This window comes from Alternaria conjuncta, assembly GCF_024043145.1.
Source record: "Alternaria conjuncta strain BMP 0040 chromosome Unknown scaffold_2, whole genome shotgun sequence".
Classification (NCBI taxonomy): Eukaryota; Fungi; Ascomycota; class Dothideomycetes; order Pleosporales; family Pleosporaceae; genus Alternaria; species Alternaria conjuncta.
In genome coordinates this window covers 800,292-826,106 of record NW_026250091.1, presented here as the reverse complement: position 1 = coordinate 826,106, position 25,815 = coordinate 800,292, and the positions used below count along the sequence as shown (strand labels likewise).

At 52.8% G+C, this 25,815-nt stretch overlaps 11 protein-coding genes across 11 annotated transcripts; 7 read left to right on the top strand and 4 right to left on the bottom strand.

Moving 5' to 3' along the window:
- Window positions 1-512: 512 nt before the first annotated feature.
- On the bottom strand, window positions 513-1,814 carry J4E85_001383 (uncharacterized protein; the record flags this gene model as incomplete). The annotated part of the gene is made up of 2 exons (XM_051465669.1): window positions 513-802; window positions 854-1,814. 2 exons carry the CDS (start codon window positions 1,812-1,814, stop codon window positions 513-515), a joined length of 1,251 nt encoding a protein of 416 aa, XP_051330226.1.
- A 408-nt stretch (window positions 1,815-2,222) lies between these two features.
- J4E85_001382 (uncharacterized protein) lies at window positions 2,223-5,136 on the top strand (the record flags this gene model as incomplete). Its single annotated transcript, XM_051465668.1, has 4 exons — window positions 2,223-2,289; window positions 2,345-3,069; window positions 3,119-4,844; window positions 4,904-5,136. 4 exons carry the CDS (start codon window positions 2,223-2,225, stop codon window positions 5,134-5,136), a joined length of 2,751 nt encoding a protein of 916 aa, XP_051330225.1.
- A 168-nt stretch (window positions 5,137-5,304) lies between these two features.
- On the bottom strand, window positions 5,305-6,576 carry J4E85_001381 (uncharacterized protein; the record flags this gene model as incomplete). The annotated part of the gene is made up of 2 exons (XM_051465667.1): window positions 5,305-6,378; window positions 6,436-6,576. The coding sequence occupies 2 exons, from the start codon at window positions 6,574-6,576 to the stop codon at window positions 5,305-5,307; spliced, it is 1,215 nt and encodes a 404-aa protein (XP_051330224.1).
- A 427-nt stretch (window positions 6,577-7,003) lies between these two features.
- Window positions 7,004-7,924, top strand: COQ4 (Ubiquinone biosynthesis protein; the record flags this gene model as incomplete). Its single annotated transcript, XM_051465666.1, has 2 exons — window positions 7,004-7,214; window positions 7,266-7,924. The coding sequence occupies 2 exons, from the start codon at window positions 7,004-7,006 to the stop codon at window positions 7,922-7,924; spliced, it is 870 nt and encodes a 289-aa protein (XP_051330223.1).
- A 450-nt stretch (window positions 7,925-8,374) lies between these two features.
- J4E85_001379 (uncharacterized protein) lies at window positions 8,375-8,613 on the top strand (the record flags this gene model as incomplete). The annotated part of the gene is made up of 2 exons (XM_051465665.1): window positions 8,375-8,422; window positions 8,472-8,613. Coding segments are annotated over 2 exons (190 nt in total), but the record flags the coding sequence as incomplete, so codon positions are not given.
- A 770-nt stretch (window positions 8,614-9,383) lies between these two features.
- On the top strand, window positions 9,384-10,463 carry J4E85_001378 (uncharacterized protein; the record flags this gene model as incomplete). Its single annotated transcript, XM_051465664.1, has 4 exons — window positions 9,384-9,457; window positions 9,531-9,691; window positions 9,753-10,110; window positions 10,160-10,463. The coding sequence occupies 4 exons, from the start codon at window positions 9,384-9,386 to the stop codon at window positions 10,461-10,463; spliced, it is 897 nt and encodes a 298-aa protein (XP_051330221.1).
- A 5,745-nt stretch (window positions 10,464-16,208) lies between these two features.
- Window positions 16,209-17,343, bottom strand: J4E85_001377 (uncharacterized protein; the record flags this gene model as incomplete). The annotated part of the gene is made up of 3 exons (XM_051465663.1): window positions 16,209-16,659; window positions 16,716-17,015; window positions 17,105-17,343. 3 exons carry the CDS (start codon window positions 17,341-17,343, stop codon window positions 16,209-16,211), a joined length of 990 nt encoding a protein of 329 aa, XP_051330220.1.
- An 885-nt stretch (window positions 17,344-18,228) lies between these two features.
- Window positions 18,229-19,281, bottom strand: J4E85_001376 (uncharacterized protein; the record flags this gene model as incomplete). Its single annotated transcript, XM_051465662.1, has 3 exons — window positions 18,229-18,706; window positions 18,763-19,067; window positions 19,117-19,281. The coding sequence occupies 3 exons, from the start codon at window positions 19,279-19,281 to the stop codon at window positions 18,229-18,231; spliced, it is 948 nt and encodes a 315-aa protein (XP_051330219.1).
- A 552-nt stretch (window positions 19,282-19,833) lies between these two features.
- On the top strand, window positions 19,834-20,998 carry J4E85_001375 (uncharacterized protein; the record flags this gene model as incomplete). The annotated part of the gene is made up of 5 exons (XM_051465661.1): window positions 19,834-19,899; window positions 19,947-19,997; window positions 20,067-20,170; window positions 20,217-20,836; window positions 20,886-20,998. The coding sequence occupies 5 exons, from the start codon at window positions 19,834-19,836 to the stop codon at window positions 20,996-20,998; spliced, it is 954 nt and encodes a 317-aa protein (XP_051330218.1).
- An 857-nt stretch (window positions 20,999-21,855) lies between these two features.
- J4E85_001374 (uncharacterized protein) lies at window positions 21,856-23,126 on the top strand (the record flags this gene model as incomplete). Its single annotated transcript, XM_051465660.1, has 3 exons — window positions 21,856-22,036; window positions 22,085-22,444; window positions 22,495-23,126. The coding sequence occupies 3 exons, from the start codon at window positions 21,856-21,858 to the stop codon at window positions 23,124-23,126; spliced, it is 1,173 nt and encodes a 390-aa protein (XP_051330217.1).
- Window positions 23,127-23,619: 493 nt separating this feature from the next.
- J4E85_001373 (uncharacterized protein) lies at window positions 23,620-25,553 on the top strand (the record flags this gene model as incomplete). Its single annotated transcript, XM_051465659.1, has 3 exons — window positions 23,620-23,668; window positions 23,739-24,205; window positions 24,255-25,553. 3 exons carry the CDS (start codon window positions 23,620-23,622, stop codon window positions 25,551-25,553), a joined length of 1,815 nt encoding a protein of 604 aa, XP_051330216.1.
- Window positions 25,554-25,815: the final 262 nt, after the last annotated feature.

Below are 25,815 nucleotides of genomic sequence, written 5' to 3'. Positions count from 1 at the left end.
CGTTGTCTAGTCGATCTTGAGGCATGGACGTTGTCGGAAGATTGTCAGGCGCTAGGCGATGTCTTAGTGGGGACTGTATTTGTTTTTCTCGGGACTAGTTGTACTTTTTGGTTGGGTGTACACGCAGGGATCCTTTCTGTACATATGACGGTCGTTTACTTTTTCTTCCGCGCGATGTTTCGCCAAACGGCGTCTGGGAGGTTGGGGAGGTGTGTGTTGTTACACAAGAGACCTGTTGTCATGGTCTATACATATATACGCGTATGAAATTTTCCTTCCTTGCCAATCGTTTGTAGTGTTGATCATAAGAAGCGCAAAGACGCCTTGTTTCTCGACGCTTGTTGAGGCGTCGCGTGAATTAAATGCTGTCAAACAGTTTATGTGGTCAGAAGAGGTGTTGTACACTGGACAGCCTGGTTGAAGCAGACTTCTACTCAGGATCGAGTTGAGGTAATCCCGAAGTCGCATGAAAGCGATGACTTATTCCCATGAATCTCCATACATCTACATATTTACAACGTCTTGCTAGTCTCTTCTGCGACACTGAGATCTGCGACTTCGCTGTTTCCTGCGTTGCCCATCCTCCGCTTCTTCAGTACGTTCTCGATAAAGGCCTCACCGGCTTTGTAACTTGAACGTACGAGTGGGCCAGATGCGCAGTATAGGAAACCCATGTCGAGGGCGCGCTGGCGCCAGAGTTCGAATTTGTCGGGTGTGACGTAGTCGTGGACGGCCATGTGGCGCTTGGTGGGGCGCATGTATTGGCCAAAGGTTACGACGTCGACGTTGTTTGCGCGGAGTTCTGTGTACACGTTAGTTTAGTCTCATGGTACATCAGGTTGTATGAACGTACCCCTCAACGCATGCCAGAGGTCCTCATCCGTCTCGCCCAAGCCCAGCATCATGCTGGTCTTGGTGATGAGCTCAGGGCGCGCCTCCTTGGCTGATCTCAACACATCCAGACTCTGCCTGAACTTGGCTCTCCTGTCGCGGACAAACGGTGTGAGGCGCTCGGTTGTTTCGATGTTGTGCGCAAAGACATCGACACCACTCCGTGCGACTACCTTGGCCATCTCCAGATTGCCTCCGTAATCTCCACCCAGCAGTTCAACAAGTTGCGTTGGGTTCTTTTGCTTGATCTTCATAATGGTTTCGGCAATGTGATGCGCTCCGGAATCCACGAGATCATCGCGATCAACCACGGTGATGACGACGTAGCCCAGCCCCCACCTCCGCAGCGCTTCAGCGGTGTTCTCGGGTTCGTGGGGATCCAGTGGTGGAGGTGCTTTGGATGTCTTTACGGCGCAGAACCGGCAGCCTCGTGTGCATGTGTCTCCCATGAGCATTATGGTCGCTGTTGCCGCACTCTTGGAACTTCCGCCCCAGCAGTCTGAGATATTGGGACATCTTGCTTCTTCACAGACTGTGGCTAGATTCAGCCCGCGCAGGTCTTTCTTGATCTGCTTGTAGTTCTGATTTGCGTTTGAGGGTATCGGCGTCCTCAGCCACTCTGGAAGTCGTGTGATGGTCTTCTTGCGGCCTTCCGGGCCCACCTGCACCGTCTTGATCTCATATGCTTCTGCCGGGGAGAGGGGTGCCTCGGGGTTGACGAAATCGCCAAACGATGGACCGGCATTCAGTGTATCGCTGAAGGACGTCGGTGGTCGTGACCGCTTTGTGGGGGCTTCTGGTACTGCGGTCTGCGGCGTGTCGGAGGTCGTGGCAAAAGTTCTAAGCGGCGTCCTTGAGCGAGGGACAGCTTTCAATGTGGACGAGGAGAAGAGACATCGCGATCGTGGAATTGAGGCTGCCATGGTCGTATGTGTAAGCGTACAAAAAGAGAGAAGGATAGTGAGTGAATGGAGGTGTTGGGTATATCTTGCGCGGCAGAGCCTTGAATACCCGCACCGCATTGAGTTGCGCATTCCGAGCGCCAAGCCCTGGAACATGCAAGAGCAGCCCACACGCCGACATCCCTGCAGGTGCACTTGCTCGCGCTGGTCGAGGGCATCTTCAACGTCGCCAATTCCAGACGGCCAGGCAAACACCACTGCGACTTCGCCCCGCCCCGTCCACGTCTCCTCGCCCACCAATTCCAATTGCACGGCCGCACTTGGACACGTTTGCACCCCCCGTCGCAAGAGGCCACGTTAGGCGGAGGAAGAGCGGGACCAGTTTATACACACACCGCGAGCTAGCACGCGGAGCTGCACCACGACACCATGGACAAGAAGCACGAGGACGCCGGCGGAGTCGCCCAGATCGACAAGACGTCCGTCTTCCAAGAAGGTAGGGCACCTCCCGCATGCGCCAGAGGTTGGCGGGGGACGCTGACGCTGTCCAGCACGAGTATTCAACCAGAGCCCCATCTCGCCCAGGAAATGTAGAGTGATCCTGACCAAGCTGGCGCTGCTGCTCTTCACCGGCGAGAGCTGGGGACGCCAGGAAGCCACGACCCTCTTCTTTGGCATCTCCAAGCTGTTCCAGAACAAGGATGCCTCGCTCCGCCAGATGGTCTACCTGGTCATCAAGGAGCTCGCTGGCTCCGCCGACGATGTCATCATGGTCACTTCCTCGATCATGAAGGACACCTCCGTCGGCAGCGACGTCGTATACCGCCCCAACGCCATCCGCGCCCTCTGCCGCGTCATCGACGCCTCCACCGTCCAGGCCATCGAGCGTCTCGTCAAGACGTGCATAGTCGACAAGAACCCCTCAGTCTCCTCCGCCGCCCTCGTCTCCTCGTACCACCTCCTCCCAGTCGCCAAGGATGTCGTCCGAAGATGGCAGTCAGAGGCTGCCGAGGCCGCGTCAGGAAGCAAGTCAGGTGGTGGTTTCTTGGGAGGCTTTGGAGGGGGCTCACATACCACTCTCCAGGCCAGCACAAACTACATGACACAGTACCATGCCATTGGTCTCTTATACCAGATGCGCGCCGGCGACAGGATGAGCTTGGTCAAGATGGTGCAGCAATACTCTGCTGCTGGTGTCGTCAAGAGCCCTGCCGCTACTGTCTTGCTGGTCAGATTAGCAGCTAAGCTTGCTGAGGAGGACCCAAACCTGCGAAAGGTGAGCTACATCATCTCCACCGAAAGATGTCTACTAACAACTTTTACAGCCCATGATGCAACTCCTCGACGGCTGGTTGCGCCACAAGTCGGAGATGGTCAACTTCGAGGCTGCAAAGGCCATCTGCGACATGCGCGACGTTACCGATGCCGAGCTCGTACAAGCCGTCCACGTCCTGCAGCTCTTCCTCACCTCTCCTCGTGCCGTCACCAAGTTCGCCGCCCTCCGCATCCTGTCGCAAATGGCCTCCTTCAAGCCGGACGCCGTTCGCTCATGCAACCAGGATATCGAATCGCTCATCACCAACTCGAACCGTAGCATCGCCACCTTCGCCATTACCACACTCCTCAAAACGGGCAACGAGTCTTCGGTTGACAGGCTGATGAAGCAGATCACTGGCTTCATGGCTGAGATCACCGACGAGTTCAAGGTCACCATTGTGGAAGCTGTCCGAACATTGGCACTGAAGTTCAAGGCGAAGCAGTCCGGCTTCCTTGCTTTCCTCAGCGGCATTCTGCGTGACGAAGGCGGCTACGAGTTCAAGCGATCCGTTGTCGAGGCTATCATGGACCTCATTCGCTTCGTACCTGAGGCCAAGGAAGATGCGCTTGCCACACTTTGCGAGTTCATCGAGGATTGCGAATTCACAAAGCTCGCCGTCAGGATTCTATTCGTACTTGGACGTGAAGGTCCCTCAACACCACACCCTACCAAATACATCCGTTACATCTACAACCGCGTAGTCCTAGAGAATGCGATCGTTAGGGCTGCGGCGACCTCTGCTCTGTCCAAGTTCGGCGTCGGACAAAAGGACCCCGAAATCAAGAAGTCTGTCCACGTCCTCCTCACAAGGTGTCTGGACGATGTTGATGACGAGGTCCGTGATCGCGCTGCGCTCAGTCTTCGTTTGATGGACCAGGAGGACGACGACATGGCCGTTAACTTCATTCGTAACGACTCCATGTTCTCCCTTCCTGTTCTTGAGCACCAGCTGGCCATGTACGTCAGTTCAGATTCCCGCGACACCTTCGAGACAGCCTTCGACATCACCAAAATCCCCACAGTCTCGCGCGAGCAAGCAGATGCGGCAGACCTTACCAAGAAAACTGAAGGCGCTACTCCAACACTCAAAGCACCCAGTGCTACCAAGGCACCTTCGAAAGCTGGTGCCGATGCTGCCGCAAACGCAGCATCGAACGCGCAGAAATACGCTACAGAACTGCAAAAGATTCCAGAACTGGCTGCGCACGGCGGCGTGCTCAAGTCAAGCGATGTCGTCGAGCTCACAGAATCCGAGACCGAATACGTCGTCACTGCCATCAAGCACATCTTCAAGGACCACATTGTCATTCAGTACGACATCAAGAACACTCTTGAGGACACAGTATTGATGGATGTTGAGATGGTTGTTACACCGGAAGACGATGGTGACGTGCAATTAGAAGAAGAGTTTGTCATCCCAGCGCCAAAGCTCGTCACCAACGAGCCTGGTACAGTCTACGTATCTTTCAAGCGCCTGGAGACCGAGTCGCAGTTTATCGCCGCCAGCTTTACCAACGTACTCAAGTTCACAAGCAAGGAAATCGATCCGAGCACAAACGAGCCAGAAGAAGGTGATGGGTATCCGGATGAGTACCAGGTTGAGGATCTGTACCTCACTGGTGCTGACTACGTTGTTCCCGCATATGCAGGCAGTTTTGATAATGTCTGGGAACAGTCGAATGGCGATTCGGCGACTGAAACACTGCAGTTGGGTAACATGAAGAGCATAACTGGTACGTCGATAGAGTTGCGAGCTATCCCTAATGACGAACGAATGACTGACGCGTTACAGATGCAACCGAGCAACTCACCAAGACTCTATCCCTCCAGCCTCTCGAAGGTACAGATGTCGCTTTGTCAACATCAACCCATACACTCAAACTCTACGGCAAGACTATCACCGGTGGCAAGGTTGCTGCTACGGTACGGATGGCCTTCAGTGCCAAGACTGGTGTGACCATGAAGATCGATGTAAGGAGCGAGGAAGAGGGTGTTGCAGCATTGGTGGTGGGTAGCGTGGCATAGGTGATGGGTGAACATTTGTTTAGTAGCGTGTCTTGAAAGCGTAAAAGGTCAACAGGCTTCTTAGTAGAACTCTTGGTATCCACAGCTCAATGATTATGACATATATGTTACAGATTGAGGAATTGAACCCACAAGCGTTCTGAAATACCTGATCTTCCCCGCACGTTCCTATGAACCAAGTGCATCGATGGCCTTGTTGACGATACCCCGTATCTGTTTCCACCGTCTCACCACCGTCTCCCTCTGGCCTTCCGCAACCTCATCTCCTCCTTCGCCCAAGTCCAGCTGCTCTACCTCTTCTAAGGTATCCACTATCTCCCTCGAATACTTAGTCAACACATCCGCTAGGTATTTATTCAGCCTGGCCTGATCCCTAACTCCATCATCATCCCCCGACACAAAAGCCGAATACCTCCTCGAATCCAGCACCAACAACCGAAGCACAGCTTGCGTCCTATAGCACACAATCTCCTCTTTGCCCGCACCGAACAACGTGTAGTCCCCATGAAAGCCATCCTCCTTCAGCGCATCCACCTGCTGCTTATCCAGCAAAGGCAGCAACAAGTGATCCAAAGGCAGCGTATCATGAACATTTTCCTCAAGGATGAAACCGTACTCAACGAGCAGAAAGTCGCTTGTGTGAGACCCATACGTGACAAAGACTTCTTCACCGGCGGAATACGATCGGTCGGCCGTCACAGAGTAACCGTGGCTGTTGTGTTCGGGATGACATCCGTTGTCGGAGTGGTTGAAGTAGTCGATTAGCGGGCACATGCAGTAGCAGTCGTCTGCTGTTAGTTTTGCACGTCGTTTGGGTAGGCTGGGGTGGGCGTTGGGCAGGTCTGGGTATTCCCAGTAAAAGGTTCGGGTGTTTACTATCAGCCAGGTGTATGTGTAGAGGGACTTTGTGATGGCGGGAGGAAGGTGTGGTGAGAGTGTTGACCAGTCTTTTTCTAGGTTGGAGCGTTGTTTCGTGAGGAGCGTTTTGCAGGCTGGTGGTAGGAGGGACTGGAGTGATGCGGGGTAGTGGAATGGCATGGTTGATGCGAAGTCTTGTTGTGTGGGCCAGACGTCTTGCCAGAGTTGGTAGCCGTGTGGTTCCTGGCCGCTGTACCATAGAGAGAGGGAGGCGGCGAGTTTTCCATGGACGGTGGCGTTTTCGGGAAGCTTGAAGGCTTGAATTGAAGGGAGGGCCACATGGACGAGAGATTTGTTGGAGACGTGGACTAACTTGTCCCCTTTCTTGATGATTTAGTTGAGGGGTTTGAGTTGGGGGTAGCTTTGGTGGGTTGGACTGACTTTGATATCTTTTGCGGCTACGATGCCCATTCCTCGACCGCTGAAGCGTGCTGGGGCTATTCCATCGATTTCAACGCCGTTGGATTTGGCCCAATCGACGAATTGGGTATGTTGTTCGCCGGGGTCTAGTGCTGCAGTCATGGCTGCGGTGGATGATGCTGATAGCCTAAAGGCTGAAAGTACTCCTTTGATCCTGACTCTCACATCTGTTAGAACTGTAGATATCTCATTGGTTGAGACAGTCAATTATCGTACCGAAGGTTCCTTCCGGAAGCGGATACACAGTATCTTGATTTGAAGTTGTTCTTTGTAGGGTCAGGATCCGAAGAATTTGGTGAGCTACCTTGAACGGAAGCCTATCCACTGCAAAGTAAAATCTCGTTTATTGAAAAAGCAATCGAAGATGTTGCAGCTGACAAGTCCGGAAGTTGGACAAAGAGTCATCTGCTAATACTTTGGCGTGGCTGGTGCATGTGGCGTATCGATAAGAATCGCGTCATGATATCGGCTCGAACCAGATGAGAACCATCAAACCCACGCTGTCCGCAACCCTCCCCAAAACGCGTAAATGGCGAGAAGTGTGCGACCATGTCAGCTTCAAAAGCTGGCGTCGGGCTCAATCTTCCAAGCGTCATCATTCGCGCAATCAACACGCTGTTTTTCAGTCCTAAATCGCCCTCCGCCAAACTATGAGGGTCACATACCATTGACGCGTACGGAAAGGTTAGGGCTGGCAATCGGCTCGGGTCTTGGAAGTTTCCTGGACCCGCGAAGAGGAGGTAGATACGATCCAGAGTCTTAATGCCATGGTCGCTGCTTACACAAGCCAGACCTCATTGCATCCTTTGGCGAAGCTACCGCGCAACCCTACTTCATTTACAAGCTTCGTGATCGCATGCTTCTCAATCCAACGGGCCGACGAATACTACGCGACCGACCACGCTTGACATCTACCTCGCTCGACATTCCACGCCTCCGCAAACTCCCTCCGAACACATTGGGCTATGCATACGCGGCATGGCTTGACCGCGAGGGTGTTTCGCCGGACACACGGGCGCCAGTACAGTACATAGACGACGAGGAGTGTGCATATGTCATGCAGCGGTATCGCGAATGCCACGACTTCTACCATGCCTTGGTTGGACTACCCGTCTTTCGTGAAGGCGAGGTCGCTCTCAAGGCATTCGAATTCGCCAATACCGGCCTGCCTATGACTGGCTTGGCTGTGTTTAGCGCTTTCACCCTGAAGAAGGCTGAATGGAGACGTTTCTGGGACGTTTACGGACCGTGGGCTACACGCAACGGCGCACAAAGTGACGATGTAATCAACATCTACTGGGAGGAAGAACTGGAGACGGATATCGACGAGCTAAGAGCTAGATTCAGCATTGAGAAGCCACCGGATCTGCGAGCTATGCGCAAGGCGGAACGTGAAGCGCGCAAGAAAGAGAAGGAGGCTAAAGAAACCATGGCACGGGCTGCCGTATGAGATTTCAACCATGTACATTATCGTGTAATAACCACCTAGCACATGTCTCGACCTTGGCCTGTCATCTGCGTAGGATAAGTCCCATGCAGGTTACTTGCTCAAACCAGCAGGCGACACAAGGATGCGGGGTCTCCACACGGGACGGCACCCGCCAGCCGAATCGTCCACTCCAGACGACCATTTCCTATGAAAGCGCGACCCACCCGCACCATGCAGTTTGCTCGCTGCCTACATCAATCTCCGATCATCGACTGCTGTCATGGCCGAAAAACGGAAGCATGGCGAATCTCCCGGATCTGACCAATCACGACTTCCACTTGATGACGGCCGCCCGTCTACCAGCCCAGCGGGCAGTCTAACAGTCGTCGAGAACTACCCCAGAAAACGTATAGCGATAGCTGTAGGCAACACTACCCCTGACTTCCGACATTAATTACTTATAGCTTGTAGTGCAATGTTTGTAGATTTCGGAAGACACGCTGTGACGCCCAGAAGCCGGTTGGTCAGACAAAATTGCATTCATATATGCTTTTGTTGACATTTGCAGTCTTGTGGTTTCTGTACTGAGCTCGGAATTGAGTGCACCTACCGAAAGCCAACAGTCGGCGACCGCACAAAACCAGTCGGCCCCCCGTCAGAGGCCTGGTCAAGCATTGAAAGACGACTGGCACAGGTTGAAGCCAAGCTAGAATCTACGAATCAATATGCGCCTGGTTCTGCAGCACTCTCACCCAACACGTCTACTCATAGCGATATGCACCCTCCTCCAGAGTCCAGATCACGACACTCGAGCGCCAATCGAATGGCAATTGAAACGATCAACAATTCCACCATGTCTGTTCCATCAGTTGGTACACCAGTATCGTATGACTTTGCTTATCGACAGACAAGCACTGAAGGAAAAACTCCGCGGCCTAGCCTCACTACTTTTCACGCACCTTCTTACATCCATGTGGAGAGCTGGGACTACACAGCTGACTTTTACGATGATGAGATCTTAGCCGGTGAACAACTGGCAGATCAGTGTGACGCAGTCATCTCATGCCCAGTGGATCTATCCCGACGAACGTGCCGACGACTCCAACAATCTTTTGTGGAAAACTTCCTTCGGTGGACACCTATCTTCGATCAACGAACCTGCGTCAGTGCGCTTGAACAGGCAGACTCAAGTAGCTTTGAGCACCCTAGTGCATCAACATGCCTAGCATTTCTGATACTGGCCCTTGGTGCAATCTCTGAAGATAGGAATGAGAATACGAATAATCTCACTCCAGGGTTGGAGTACTTTGCACGTGGATGTCGCCTCCTCGAGCACCTATCCCTTCGCATCGGACTAGCTAGCCTTCAGTGTCGGATACTGCAAGCTTCGTACTTCAAGTTCGCTATCAGACCACTGCAGACATGGAACTCCATCACGCAGGCTGCGAGAGACTGCATGCATATCTTGAGCTCCAGAACTATGCAACGATACAGCCCATCGGACCAAGAAGCATTCAACCGAGCGTTCTGGGCTTGCTCCACCGTGCTGCACGAGTAAGTTGTCCAAGCGTGGCTTGCATTGTTAGCCTCGATAGCGAAAGACTTTACTAACGTAACATGTGCTTAGACTTGAGGCGACATGTAAAATGCATCCCATCGGACTACGCCACTTTCATGAATTGGTGCCGCTTCCACAGTTCGAAGAAGAGGATTCAGGCTTCTACTTCTTCCTGGCGCAGATCAGCCTGAGGAAGTTCCTGACACAGACTCTTGAAGTTGTCGGTTACTGTAAGTGTCTCTGCAGAGCCGATATCGCTACGTGCACTGACCATGCGACCGCCCCTTCCAGTTACAGGACAGGTCATCTTCGCACCCGTCGTCGTTGGCGAGCTACGTAAACAAGTGCGCGAATGGTACCATCATCTACCTTCTGCCGTTCGGTTTCCCTTGGATTCGACGCCGCTGTTTGACTCTAGGAAGTCTTTCCTAAGGATTCAGTACATGGCTCTACACGTAGTGCTTGGCTGGCCTTCAGTACTCAGGATACTCGAGAACAGCGAAGGGGAGGCCAGTGCTCAGGAAAACGAAACGATTGCAGTCACAAGGGAGCATGCGCGACACTGCATAAAGAGTTCAGCCTTGCTTCTAAGTGTAGCGGACGAGCAACTCATGGGAAGAAAGATGGGAACGCACTTTACACTATACCCGTATGGTCATTGCGTTCAAACATGTTGGTGTCTAACTAACTTTATCCAGGACTTTTGCGTGCTTCGCAACCTTACTCATAGCGTACAACCATACGGCTCTCTCTTTCATCGAAGAAACCAAGCAGGAGCAGCATATACGCAATGGATATGAATTACTGCGGCCATGGACGCATCTACCTCTGGTTCGACGAGGATTGGAAAGGGCACGCATTCTAATGCAGCAAAACGATCTTGCGCATATCTTCCACGCATATGCAGATGAATCACCTCAGCCTGCGTCTGGCATTAGTCCACCAGTAGCAACGAGTAACGACTGGAGATCTCCACATCCAGGGTTCAGCATCAAGCCATGATAGCCGCGCGGACCCTGAGATGGCATCTGAAGTTCCGTAGGAAGACCGATCGCAATGCGGCATGGTTCGATTTAGGGAATCCCACGGGCTTAAACCACGCCACAAAGACATCATGCCAATCGGAAGATATTTGTGACAACCGGTATACACGACCGGCCCGAGGTCTCGTTACGAGCGTCCGATACGAACCTGGTCTTGAGTTCTTTCGCTGTTACGCCAGGGCGCCCTGCGGACAGATCCGTGCGAATGGGATCCTTCCCACACGGAACAACAATCACAATCCGTAGATGCATGTCGATGCAGGACCGTTGATCCACATTTGAAAATCGGTCGGTCATTAGCAGCGTATACCTGGCATTCTTGGACTGCGCACTCATTCCGCGTTTACGGATACACGACGGAGAGGGCTTTTGTGTGGTGATGCGCACACAACCACCACTGGCACCAGCATAATAATTTACACGCAGAGAACCCCACGACAGTCTACCAGAATGCAGAAGAAGTTGCGGCAATACCACCGAACACGGCCTGCATGCTATCTCAAGTCTATCGATCAACATCACTGCCCGCCTGCGGAGCAGAGACCACAATGATCACCAGTGCTCAGACATCAGTCCCTAGGGTCTACGTAGTAAGACCGTGCTGAACAAATAGATGTTCGAGCTGCGAAACATCCTGGCTGAACCCCAAGTGTTCGCCTGCCGGCAAACACGAGCCTTGCATCATAGCTCACCTTAAGATCACCTGAATATGCAGTTGGGGATCCTGCAAAGTGACCTGAGCCCGGCAAGATCCACATCAGTCCAAGCCATAACATCGTGCAGCTTCGCGATCTCTGGGGTAGATGCGTCCTATCGAGTGCGTTGCGCTTATCAGTCACCAACCGACCGCTCAGGTGGCCGCTGCGGCTGTGATTTGAGTAAGGGCTGTCCTGCCTTGCACGACTGTTACCAGCATCAGCTATGAGATGCGAGAAGCGCTACGTCCGCAGACCCGTCATTCATCTCGCCATCTTAATACGATCTGATTCTCTGAATCAGCTTTGCATGCAGTGTCTTGTTTCATTCATTCTAAAACCAAACATTCTCAGTAAAACACCACGCTAGTCCCAAAGGAGCAAGTTCCATCGCTAGTGTACAAACGAGCGTTGTCTCATAATACCTAGATATCAATCGTTGATTATCTTTGTTATCCTTGTGCGACACATTTTGTGGCCCGCCATGGGACACAACAGACAACCCGAACTCTACGCAGCGGCGCTTACAACTTATACTGCCGCTGCAGTCGCGCTTGTCTTTCGGTTGGTTGCACGCCGTCAGACCAGCCATCCGTTGGTATGGGAAGATATCTTGGCCGCGATTGCGTTTGTATGTATACTCGACTTTGTATTGACACAAGACTTACAGTTGTGTAGTCTACCGGAAGTGCTTTCACTTTCATCAGCATATACAGTATGTACTATTCTGCGGTCTTAACAACTAAGCGCTGACGATGACCAGAGATGCGATGGGGACTCGGAAGGCCACTACACCACATCGACATGGCAGAAGACGAGGTTGTGTACCACTATTTCTTAGAACTATGGGTAGATATGTGGTTCTACACGTTTTCCGTCGGACTCTCCAAGTTTGTCATACTAGGCTTCTACTGGAGAACGTTTTCACTTTCAAAGATCCGACAGCCTATCAGAATCCTTTTCGTTTGCTCGGCATGTTGGATCATTGTCAGGGTAAGTCAGCGACCTATATCGACTTCTGAGTACGGTGCGCTGATCTCACAAGGTTGTCCTCGTCACGATGCAATGTCAGCCGATTCAGAAGTTCTGGCACAAAGACATCCCAGGCAAGTGCACATTGCCGCCGATGATGTCGCTCTTTGCTGCGGCCATACCTCATTTCATTCTTGAGGTCGCGATATTGCTCTGTCCGCTCTATGAGATATCCAGACTGCATATCTCGACAGCACGCAAGGTTGCTGTAGCGGCAATGTTCGCGGCTGGCCTATTGTAAGTCGCACAAAGGCAATACATCAACATTTTACTAACATATTCGAAGGGTCTGCGGCTCAGCACTCGGTACCATTGCTCATACGGTCGCCCTTGGCAGAAACCCCCATCCAGATCTCACATACGACGGCATCGACGACCAGATATGGGCAGTATGCGATGTGAATTTGGCATCCTTTGCAAGTCAGTTATGGACGCTGCATCTTTTCCTCGAACCAAGTCGCTGACATTCATCGTCTAGCATCCCTCCCTCTCCTCCGACCCGCCCTGCGCTCATGCGGCGGTATATTCACCCATCTCCGATCAAACAAAAGATCCGTTGGCCCCAGTAATTACGGCAATCCAAACTCCGCACCGACCTTTGGTAGTGCTCCTAAGAGGGGAGGTAGCCGGACATTGACGTCTACCTGTCCCGATACTGAGTCTATGATTGAGCTTTCTGCGGACTTTTGTACCAAGAGAGTTGAGAATCGTGGTAGGGTAGCGGCCTCGCACGAGCATGGGAATGAGTGTGGGAGCGAGTGTGGTATGCACCATGCCGCAAGTCTTGAGCTGGAAGATCGGCGTCTTGTGTAGGTGCGGAGTGAGATAGAAGCCGTACTTAGATTTCCTTCAAACCATGAGTATGGACTGAAAGCCGGTAATCTCTTATACACAACAATATCCACCAAGCTGACCGTACAATGTTGAAGTCACGCTTGGAGATGTTACTTTGAGCACCAATTTACAGCTCATGCAATCCAGAAGTCCCTTTTCTTGTAGGATGAAGACACTGGAGGATCTTCAGCCCCTGCCTTAGCCTTGAATGGTTGCAACCATAGACCGACTCGCTCCCAATTCGTCCCTACTCTGGATACGAGGAGGAAAGCAAAAACTGTCTCCACAGGTTCATTGTACCGATCTTTCATATCGACAGCGCGAAATAGAAATATAGCGTAGCAAGTTCTGATCTCAATCGCTCCAGCACCAACATGTGAGAACTCCAGGCTCTCGAATGGGCAGTCGAGGCGCGCCATCTCTGACCAGTAGTTATGGCCTCCACCTCGCAATACCGATGCATCGTGGCCATGTACCACGCGACCAAGGTGTCTTCCAACAACAGCTCTCTTGCGTAGCATAACCTTGAATGATGGCGCTGAAACAAATATCCGCTGAGAACAGTGGTGCCGCTGGGTAGAATTCGGACTGGCTTTCTCAAACTCTTGCAAAGACTGCAAAAGCCCATCCTTTTTCTCAAATAGGATCGCTAGGTCTTTTGGGACCACCAGGGTCGTGTTCGGCGTTCTTCGTATATGATACACAGCATTTGGATTGTGCAACCATCCTGTCCAAGAATAACTTGGGAAGCCTAACCGGCGATTGATTTTCTCATTCTGGATATCATGGCGCCAGCATAATCCAACGAGAAGCCCGTTCATATACCCGGATGTATCGAAAGGCAAAGGTATACCCCAGTATGATCTGATAGGTGGCTCTTGTTGCTCGAACTCGCCCAAAATACCATCGAATGCATTGAGAATGTCAACATAGTAGGTGAGGGCTCTCTCAGTATACGACTCAATCAAATCGTAGATGATCTCTCCGTCCACATTTGACTGCCACTTCTCTAACATGGAATGATAGCGTATCTGAGAATGCTGTAGGTCTTCGCTAATGACGCCTTCATAGCAATCGAAAAGTACTTGTTTCTCGGTGAAGATGAGCCTCCGCCTTGAAAAGTAGCCTTCCTGAAGCGTCCAGCCACGTCTGAACCATCCTTCGGTGTAGTATACCAAGGCCCAAGGCCAGGGCGAGAACGTGACTAGACTGAGTTCGTTATATCGACCTTTTGTTTGCACATTTTCCCGTGGTATCGAAACTCCCAACAGCCCTGAACTGGCATCCGCGTCCCCGGCTGCTATTATCGTAATCTGAGCAGAGCGGTAGATGAGGTGCATTTGGCGAATCTGGTGCTTGAAATCGTTTTCGTCCTTCTGAAGAACGCAATACGCGTCGATCCAAAGATAACGAATGCCGAGACTCTGGGTTACTCGAATAGCATCCTCTATCGTTGAAGGGAGTCTTGCTGGAAGCACATCTGTTTGCGGATCATGAGACTCGCCATTGCTTTTTCCCCACCGATAGCTCAACGCGGCATACGGGATGTCTCCAGAAGGTCTGACGATTGCTCGTGTGTGACAATCAATCACCCTAAGCTGGCTTGGCCGGCTACTGAATGTTTCCTTCTGTTGATTGCAGGTACTATGATGGGTTAAGCAGTTCTGTAGGTGTTGTCTCGTAGCGCTGGATTCAAGCCAGGTCGGAACTTCGTTTACTCGTAGCGGGGACGGTTGAAGCTCTGGAGTTTTGATCTCCGCGGACACACCAAAAGGAACTACCAAGCTAGGATGGCTAGCAACCTGAAGCTCGGGCTTTCTGTCTTCAAAGTCATAGAATATATTGACATGAGACGACAGCTTCGTCACGGGCCCAGACTTCGTAAATACCCTCATCAGGCTTTTCCCGCGGTCAAGTTGGAGATAGCGTGGTTGTAGCGAGTCGTTTCGCGGGAATAAGTTGACCTTTGTCGCCAAGATGAAGTCACAGAACTCGCAACCAGACTGCGACTTCCATATCCATATAGTGGTGGGGTCAGAAGATCTTGTGATCCACACTTCATGTCCCTTCTTTAGCGGTATGCCTTCGTGATTGCCTTTCAAGATCGCAATGAGATCGATATCTGAACAATTGGCGCATAACATCTTGGCAGGACTCGAACCATACGGGTTATGTCGTAGAACATTTGGAAGAAGACGGGTATATGGTCTTGACGCAGGAGCTGCTGCCTAGAGCTATCTAAAAAGTAGGAACCAATTCGTTATCGAGGCCATGTGTCGGCCGCCGAGCTAGGAAGGCTTAGCGCGCCCTCGCGCACACCTTTTAGGTACGTGTTACACCTTAATTACGCCTTTTAAGACACCTAGTAGAGGGCCGTTACCTGTTTAAGACTTAACTTTTTTTAGATCTAAGATACCCTATAACGCTGTTAACAATAAAACATATTGAGGCTATGGGTGTGCATGCAGGAAGCGGGGTCGTGTTCTGCGCGCTTGTCTCGTATCACCACATGCGGCAGGAACCTATAAGCCTACAAAAGCACATCTACTAGTGACATGAGTACGGCTTCATCCAGCCACTAAATCATCGTCGATAGGTGTATGTTCCCAGTCCCGACAACCACAACCACAACATCCTCCCCAATGTACACAACCAAGGTTCCCTCGCGAAAAGACCCCTCAGGCTCGAGCGCGAAAGACAGAGAAGACCACAACATCCTTCAGCCCTTTAGCACAGCCAATACGATCCAAACCCTATCAAACCACCCTACACCTGATGTTCACTACGCATTGGTCACTTAATACCCATCTTTGGCTTTGCATACGTGCACGTCCAGAGTTCAGCTGCTACAGTCCTCACAATCTCTTCTCGCAGTCCCATCATCCAATAGGTCATGGCATTAATCACACACAAACGAGCTTATCCAAAGGTCGCAACATAGCCATCGATTTCAGTGTCACAGAAGACGTAGCGTTACATATATTGAAATGGATAGATAATCCGATTCCACCTCTCACACCCCATAATGAGTGAAAAGCCCAGTTCCCAGATTTGGTATCATCGAAAAAGAAAAACGCACAAGCACGCTCAAACGCCAAACCCAGACAAAAAGAAGATGATTGCACGTTGATGAGCTTGAGTGCTTAGTACGCATTACCGCCCCAACCCGGTGTCTTGCCCTTGCCCTCATGTGGCGAGTAGTATTCGTCTTGCTCCATAACTGGACTGATGGTTATAGACCCTGGCTGGTGCTGCGGCGGCCCATACCAGCCGTTCCCTCCCGCAGGCACATTACTGTAGTAACCTCCTCCTCCGTGTGCAGCCTCCTCACCGCCAAGGTTGTTGAATGCTTGTGTGCGTGGTGTCATGGGCGACTTCATGCCGCCAATGGTACCGGGTGTACGGGGTAGTTGTTGGAGTTCCCACATGTGCTGCCATTGTTCGTCGGCAGTCATCTCGTTGTCGTAGGGCGATGAGGCCCACTTCTCCTTCTCGGCTTTCTTTTCGGCTCTGCGCGCGGCGTGGGCTTGTTTCTGGGCGGTGGTTGGGATGAGGGAGTAGGCTGATAGGGCGAAGAAGACGACGTAGATGGTGCTGTTGGGGTAGAGTTAGCGTTTTACTCGGATGGGTACGGGTGGTAGGGGACGTACAGCATGATAATGCTAACGGCGAAACTGCTCTTGGCCTGCATGCAATAACTCTTGATGTGCTTGTCGTCCACGATGTTGCAGTTCTTGGTGAGGTACCAGGGTGCGCCGTTGTTTACGTGCTCTGGGTCAATGGTGTCGGGTGCGGTTTGGATGTGGATGCCGTATGCCCATAGGGCCATGAGTGCGATGTGGAGGAGGAGCGAGAGGATGGGGAAGAAGACCTTGAGGAGCCATAAGGTTGTTTTGACGAGCCAGAAGAACATGCATACTACGCCGATTACGAGGTGATATTGGGTATTACTGCGATTGTCAGTACACTATTCAGGTTGGAAGTGGAGTGGGATGATAGCAAGGATATGGACTGCAGTGTTGGTTCGATATTTACTTACAAGCTACTCCATACTAGAGGTGTATCTACTGGCCGGTAATTCGCAGCCGCGTACAATACGGTACTTGGCTTCGAGTTGAAGCCAAACTCGCCTCCCACTCTCCACAGAATGGTGCGATAGAGGTTCGGCGATGCAATACCGAAGAGCGCAAGGTTGGCCACGGTGAATGGCAGTTCAAAAATCATGAGAAAGTAGATGATTTTCGGCAGGCGCCATGTTCGCGATATGAAAAAACCCATGACGGGCGTTCGAAGCCGTCACGCTCGACAGTGATGTGCGGTGGTGGGCGTTGCCGTATACGTGATGCTGCGCTTTCAGCTGCGCTCGGACGAATCGCGATTGCGGGATAAGGCTGAAATGCGCCGTCCAGTCTTGTTGCGCAATTGTCGTTAACCGAAAGTCGATAGCTGGAGATGCTACCAAAAGCCTCCGATGGTCACACACAGTCGTTGTTCGTGCTCGAGGTCCGGACGTACAAGAAAAGCATCAGCATCCAGCTCTCCGGGGCCTTTCACGCTCTTAACAGCCATGTAAGCCCCCATCTTAGCCGACGCCAGTGAGGGAGCTGAGGGGCGAAAGAGCCATCGCAGGCGCTGAGTGGCACGCGCATGCTGCGCGATCACACAGCTTGTGAGGTGTGACGGCGAATCAGACTTGCAGGTCGGCGCTGCAGGCGGGAGCTAGACGGCTTGTTCCTTGCGCCATCCCTGCTCTTGTACCGAGGAATGTGGGTTAATATCGACGAATCGGGTAATTCAATATAGAACTCCAAGGTAAGAGGTCGGATGAAGTGGAAGGCCTTATCGCGGGGTTGCACAACGCAAGCGATCGCTTGCTGTGCCGTACAGTGCCTGCGGGCAGGAAACGGCGTGTGGCGCGAATAACGTTGATGGCCATGGTTCCCAGACTGAGTTTTGAAATGTGGAGCTAGTCTAGTGGAGCAGTCCCTCGACTATCACGAGCCGTCTGGAATTTACCGTCTTTGTGGGCGCGTAAATTCGAGTTAATGGTGTGAGCGTCGTACATACAACAGCGCTTGCCGCTGCGACGGGATCATTGTCGAATGCAAAACCTAGTATTGATCGCCTTGAACTATCCAATGGTAAATTACCTTAACCTTTCCATTACCACCACTTCTCGCACAGCACTCTCTCTGGAGCGACATTATCCTGCTCCTTGATAAACTTCACCATGTCGTCGGTCATGTCTGGGGGCCCGCAGACATAGAAGACGGTGGATTGGGCTTCCTTCCTGTTGCCAACTGCGCTAGAGAGGGCAATATCGTCAATGCGATGCGTCCAGGCACACACTGGCACTTCGGTAGCCGAGTCAATTTGCGGCAGCGTCAGAGACATGAGTGGATGTATCAAGTCACCTTCATTTGTGCCCATCTCAGATCCGTCCCACGTGCCTGTAAAGAAAAGCTCAAGGCGGTCTTTGGTCACCTTGAATCTGGGTATGCGGAACAGGTCGAGCACATCTTGCAGGAAGAGGACTTCGCTCGGGTCGGTTTCGCGCGAAGGGACTTTGGTAGAGTATAGGAAGCGTACTTCGAGGTTCGGGTAGTTCTGGTTTATGTAGGTCATCATTGACATCATAGGGCTGTGGGGTGTTAGCGGGCGAGGCGTGCGACTTTGTCACGGCACAGCTGGACGCACTTAATTCCGACACCTCCTGCGATGAAGATGGCGCGCTTAATCTTTTTCATGTCCAGACACGGGGGAGGCCACACGAAGCTTCCGCCTACACGCACAGTGACCTCCTTGCCTAGTATGTCCTCCGCCGGCTGCCACAGCCATGCTGCCGGCGGGTTATTAGGGCTTTTCTGGACAGCTAGCTCGAAGTAGGGAACAAAATCGGGATCCGACCGCGGCAGGGCTTCGGAGGGCGACGAGGTAATGGTGAAGCCACCGGCCTTGTCTACATCGGGCACAAAGACATCAAGCCATTGGCCGGGGAGGAACTGACTTATCCATCAGCGCATGTCGCGAGCGAGATGGAGATCGTCATACGTTGAAGCCGTCCTTTTCCTTGATTTCGAATTTAAAGCGCTTGATCCGGTCGTTGACGGGCGTGACTTTGGCGACGGTGGCCGTGTGCAGGTCGTTCTCTCGCGGTTCCGTCGCGGTGCGCTCTTGGTGGCTTAGGATCGCTTTTGCTGAGCGAGCTTGTGGCATGCTGCTCAGCATGCTTCTCTGCGAGGAGAGTCGTCGCTGGAATGAGTGATGGGACAAGAGTCGACGGGCAGGAAGGCTCATAGCAAGAAGAAAGTATCTTACCACGAGGAAAATGTAAGTGGGGACACCAGGTAGAGGGGTCCAATGCGTTATGCAGGATGATCCACTGGGCGGGAGCTTGGACGACAGCCGTTAAGGCTAGCTGACTTCACCCTCACCACGGCATCGGCATCATCTCGGGCCTCCAAATATAGCCAAGTGGCATTGGCCATGAGCCTCCGAGAATGGGCTGACTGCCATCGTGTCGCACGCTGAGCTGTCGCGTTTGACATGTGCGAGTGCATGGTGTGTACTAAGCAAGCTATGACGCGTGCGGGAGCCGCGGCTGTCACCGGAGAGCTGAACACCATAAGACAGCAATTGCTCTGCGTCCTCCTTTGACACGAAATCACCTGCACGTGCACTGCCCAACACACGACCTATCGTCACTGACTCTACTGCTCAGCCGACAAACACCTCCAATATCTCCAACTCTTACCTGATTCAGGCACAATGTCCGTCGAGGAAGGCACCCATGCCTTGGCTGATGGCAAGCAGCTATATACGAAGACATTCAAGGTATGGTGGAGCCATAGCAATAAGATCGACATTAACGCAATGAGCAGACGGACGGTCCGGCCAAAGCCCGACTTGTGTTCATCCACGGATTCTCAGACGTACGGCTCCCATGGACACAATACTGAATGCATGACTAACGTTGCCCCTAGCACGGTGAGGCCATCTAGCTACATGAACAAGTCCCTTCTGACACAGGTCAAGTCAACACGTACGGCGATTTCTTCCCCCATCTAGCGTCTAGAGGCATTGAAGTTTATACGTTCGACCAGAGGTGCGCACGTGCACTGCTTCCAATATTCACTACTGACAAGGCACAGAGGATGGGGCCGATCTGTAGCAAAACACGCCGAGCGAGGAGACACGGGCCCGACTACCCAGGTGCTGGACGACATTACCTCCTTCATCAAGACATTGATCCCGAGCCCTGTCCCGCTCTTCATGATGGGGCATTCCATGGGTGGCGGTGAAACGCTCTGCTATGCCGCACAGGGTCCGGAGGAGGTGCTCAAGCACATTCGCGGCTTCCTCTTGGAGTCACCCTTTATCGACTTTGACCCCAAGTCCAAGCCATCACCCATCACGGTCTTCTTCGGTAGGGTCGCTGGAAAGCTTATGGCAAAGCGTCAGTTGACCAACAAACTGGATCCAAAACTCATCTCGCGAGACCCGGAGGTCTGCAAGCGATTCGATGAAGACGAGCTCTGCCATGATACCGGCACACTCGAGGGGCTCGCGGGATTGCTCGATCGCACCAATGCTTTGTCCAGTGGGAAGATCATCATACCTGACAACGTAGGAGAGGGTGGCGTGACGAGGATCTGGATTGCTCACGGTGAGCAGGACGGCATCACCAGCTACCATGCCTCGAAACGCCTGTTCGATGCCTTGCAAGTCAAGGACAAGGAGTTCAAATCGTACGCCGGACACTTTCATCGCTGTAAGTACATGTCTGACCCAGTCCATGGTATTGGCACTAACCTTGTCAGTACACGACGAGCCTAGTCCTGATAAAGATGTGTTCCGGGACGACGTCGTAAACTGGGTACTGGCTCGCGTGACGGACCCTGTGGGTGATGATAGTGCGAAGCCAAGGCTATGAATCTGTGTAGAAGCTCTCTAGAATAGGAAACAAGCGCGCTGGCAACGTAATCACGATACGAATATCTTTAGGTGTGCATTGCTTGGCCCAACTCGTATGTACACGCGCGGCTCCCGAAGCGCAAGGCGGAGGATCTCCAGGCCCATGTCCCTGCAGGAAATTGACGACGGCACGGGAGTGATGCATGAATGTTGCAATGACATAGTGTGCGGTTGTTAAATTTGGCAACGTCCGTGATCGGTAGTAGTAGAAGTCATCACTATTGATTGGACTATCCCCTTTTTTACCTGTAGTAGGTAGAGTATGAGATTGCTTGCAGATTGGAAATATACACCGGCATTGTGTTCTCCTGGTCCTGCTATTAGAAGTGCGGTAGTGTGCATCTTGCGTGAGTGGGACGGATGGTGGCGCCCCCACAATTGCCGTGTGTTGACGCAAAAGGCGCCATGAGAGGCCAGGCTCGAGGGCCGATAGCAACCGCGAAAGAGGCTCCAAATTGTCTTAGAAGTATTCGCAGCGAGTGGCATTGAGGCATCCCGCAGTACTGAGAGGCGCAACGGCTGCCACCCCATCCCATGTTACTGCGCACCGCCTGCAGCAATGGACATGGCCTGCGTGTCCAGTTTAGCCAGCGTGCACGCGTCTCACTCCACGACTCCTCTACGCAACCCTCGGTGCGACGACACGTCCTATCACGTCACGCCTACAAACCTCCTACCTGCCGCCCCAAATTGCGCGTCCTGTGCACGCAGACGACGACCAAAGGCGCCCAGTACCTCGCCATCCCGTCGCATACAGCGCCTCTCCGCAACTGGTCGACGACCGTCCACCGCAAACCACTCTTTTCCCCTTCCACCATGACGGGCGCCACGCAGAAAAGAGGCCACGCCGGTCATCACCACCATAACCACGACAACACCTTCCTCTTGTCCAAGAACAAGAATGACGCCGGCGTGCGCATTACCAAGATTGGCCTCTACGTCAACCTGGGCATGGCTGTCAGCAAGGGCTTCGGAGGCTACGTCTTCAATAGTCAGGGTGAGATGGCTAGGCGCGTTGATACGAACGTCTACTAACGCCTGTCAGCACTCATTGCCGACGCCATCCACAGCCTCACCGACCTCGTGAGCGACATCATGACGCTGGCAACAGTCGGCTGGTCCCTCAAGCCCCCAACGGACCGCTTTCCCAGCGGGTATGGAAAGGTGGAGAGTCTGGGCTCGCTCGGTGTCAGTGGCATATTGCTCGCAGGCGGTTTCTTCATGGGCTGGACCGCGCTGCTGGCCCTCTGCAAGCAATTCTTCCCCGAAGCCGCCGAGGTAGCGGAGCAATGGGGGCTTATACCACACCACCACCACCACGGCATCGACGACCTGGGCCCCAACATCAATGCTATATGGCTTGCTGCTGGCTCAATTGTCATCAAGGAATGGCTCTACAGAGCGAGTAAGGACACCCATGATAACGTAGCAAGTGCCCGCTGACAATCACTCCAGCCCTCAAGATCGCCAAAGAGCGCAAATCGACGGTCCTCGCCTCCAACGCCTACCACCACCGCGTCGACTCCCTTACTGCCTTCGTCGCTCTCCTCCTCATCGCCGGCTCCAACGTCCTCAACAATGCAAAGTGGCTAGACCCTATCGGTGGGCTTGTCATCTCGCTCATGGTTGTCCAAGCTGGTTGGGGAAACACCAAGCAAGCGCTACTCGAACTGGCAGACGTCGGCGTGGACCAGGAGATGAAAGACAACGTGCGGAAAGCAGCGACTGACGCTGTCAAGGATGTCACTACCGCATCAGAGCCAGTCAATGTGCGAGCGATTCAGGGTGTCAAAGCTGGCCAGAACTACCTCATGGATATCGAGATTGGCGTCTCTGGCACCTGGACTGTTGACCAGACACGCGACGTCGAGAACGCAATCCGGGACCGCGTCGGTGTCAATGTGCGCGGCGTGAAAAAGGTGCGCGTGCGCTTTGTAACCAACTCAGCGCAAGCGCCAGACTTTCTCGACGAGTTCATCCCCGGCGACTCTACTGCGGCGGCGAGCCAAAAATCTGAGGCAGAACATGACCACGACCACGATCACGCTCACGAAACTACCGATGGCAACGCAAGGCGAAGGAAATGATTGGTGTACACCTATAGACAAGCATAGCTGGGCGTTCTGGAGTTGGGCAATGCAACTACCCGGCGGCACATGCGAGACATCGGACACTTGTATATATTCTGAATATCCATCACCTGAATTCAACCCCGGCCCACGCTCTAGACTCGTACTTCCCCACGCTAACGAGATTCCCTAGATGGCATCGGCGTTTGGCCGAGATGCAACTTCAAAAAGTCACAGCTGTACTCACGATGTCTCGGCACGAATTTATCCGCCATCCAATAATCCCACGCCAAAGTACTGGCGCTTCTGCAGGCACCGCCGGCAAAATTGCCTGTGATGTAGCGCGTCCGTCAATGTGGGTCTTGCGTAAGTGTGCCGTAGCCGTATCGTGGATGTGAGGCAGGGACCTCTAACACTACGAGATATGGTCTGCTTATTTTAGCCATGTCTCGTCAACATAACACCCTAACATTATCCTCACAGCTCGAAACCGCACTGACACACTTCGACCATGGCTGATCAGTTCTTGGGCTTCGATTTGAGCACTCAGCAACTCAAAGGTGCGAATACCCCGCTAGAGCTACCCCACCATCTGGTCTTCCAGCTTGGACTGACGCTGCCGTGTTCTAGGTATCATCGTCGGTTCCGATCTCAAACTTATCCACGAAGCCAAGGTCGATTTCGATGCCGATCTCTCCAAATATGGCATTGAGAAGGGTGTCCTCACAAACCCTGCTGAGGGCGAGGTTTTCGCGCCCGTCGCCCTGTGGCTCGAAGCCATTGATCTTGTCCTGCAGCGATTGAAGGAGCAGGGTGCCGACTTCTCCAAGATCCAGGGTATCTCGGGTGCGGGTATGCAACATGGTACCGTGTTCTGGAGCAACGATGCAGAGACACTACTTGGCGGTATGGACGCTGGCAAGACACTGCTCGAGCAGCTGGAAGGCGGTGCAAAGGGCGAGAGGAAGGGTGCCTTCAGCCATCCTTTCAGCCCAAACTGGCAGGACGCAAGTACACAGAAGCAGTGCGAAGCTTTTGATGCGACACTACAAGAACCTAGGAACCTGGCCCTAGCTACTGGAAGCAGCGCCCATCACGTAAGTTTCCAGCACTCTCCAAGTCTTTGTCCATACTAACACAATAAAGCGCTTCAGTGGCCCTCAGATCCTTCGCTTCCACGACAAATACCCCGAAGCCTACAAAGCGACCGCTCGCATCTCTCTCGTGTCCTCTTTCCTCGCTTCCGTCTTTCTCGGTAAAGTCGCCCCCATCGATATCGGAGACGTATGCGGAGCCAACCTGTGGGACATCAAGAATGGTCGCTGGCATGAGGATCTTCTTGCGCTCGCAGCTGGAGGGAGTGACGGCGTCGAGGACCTCAAGAAGAAGCTCGGAGGCGTTCCGGAAGATGGTGGCTCAAGCTTCGGTACCGTCTCGCCATACTTCAGCAAGCGCTATGGGTTCCCATCGTCGGCTCAGGTCATTGCGTTCACTGGTGACAACCCATCGACCATCCTTGCCCTTCCTCTACGCGCGTCCGACGCCATCGTCTCGCTAGGGACCTCAACAACATTCCTTATGTCTACACCCCAGTATAGGCCCGACCCAGCATACCATTTCATGAACCACCCCACCACAGCAGGCCTCTACATGTTCATGCTCTGCTACAAGAATGGCGGTCTAGCACGCGAGCACATCCGCGACGCCATCAACAAAGCCTCAGGCTCATCCGACAAGTCCTGGGACAAGTTCAATGAGACAGCCCTCACAACTCCTGCACTTGGCCAAGCTCAACCCTCCGACCCTATGCGTCTAGGTCTCTTCTTCCCCCGACCAGAAATCGTACCAAACGTCAAGGCAGGAACATGGCGATTCCTTTCCAAGGATAACCAGCTCTCGCCCATAGCACCAGAAGCTGCCCAAGGCAAGACAGAAGACAAGTCCTGGCCAATTCCCCAAGCCGACGCCCGTGCAATCCTCGAATCCCAATTCCTGTCATTGAGGTTGCGCTCTCAGTCCCTTGTCGAACCCCAAGGCTCTCTCCCCGCGCAACCCCGCAGAATCTACATGGTTGGCGGTGGTGCCGTGAACCCCGCCATCGCCGAACTTGCCGGTCAAGTTCTTGGTGGCTCTGACGGTATATACAAGCTTGAGATTGGAGGAAATGCTTGCGCTCTCGGAGCCGCGTACAAAGCTGCCTGGGGCGTACAACGTTCGTCTCCACAGGAGAAGTTTGAAGATTTCCTTGAGGCGCGGTGGAATGAGGAGGGCTTTGTCAAGAAGATCTGTGATGGCTACAGGAAGGGTGTCTTTGAACAGTATGGCGATGCACTCAAGGCTTTCGATGAGGTAGAGAAGGTAGCACTTAGGGAGAAGGGTGAGGCCGAGAAAACAGATGCTACCAAAGAGGCTATGGGGCTGCAAGGCCTGGATAGCCAGAGGTAAGATGGTGGTAGTGTAGAAGATTCTGAATATCACTTGATTTTTTGGGCTCACATCCCTTAAAAACGAATTTCTTAGCTAACCGACCATGTCACCCTATTCAAAGGAAAAAAGCGAACACCCTAGAGCCTACATCAAGATAAAAGCTTGCGAAGTTAGTGGCCTAACGGCGACGTAGGCTCCTAGTTGTCCAGTTTTTCCCTTGTATGAGGTGACCTGGTAACACTGTTCAAGGTTGTGTTTTTCGTTTGACGGACGTGTGACG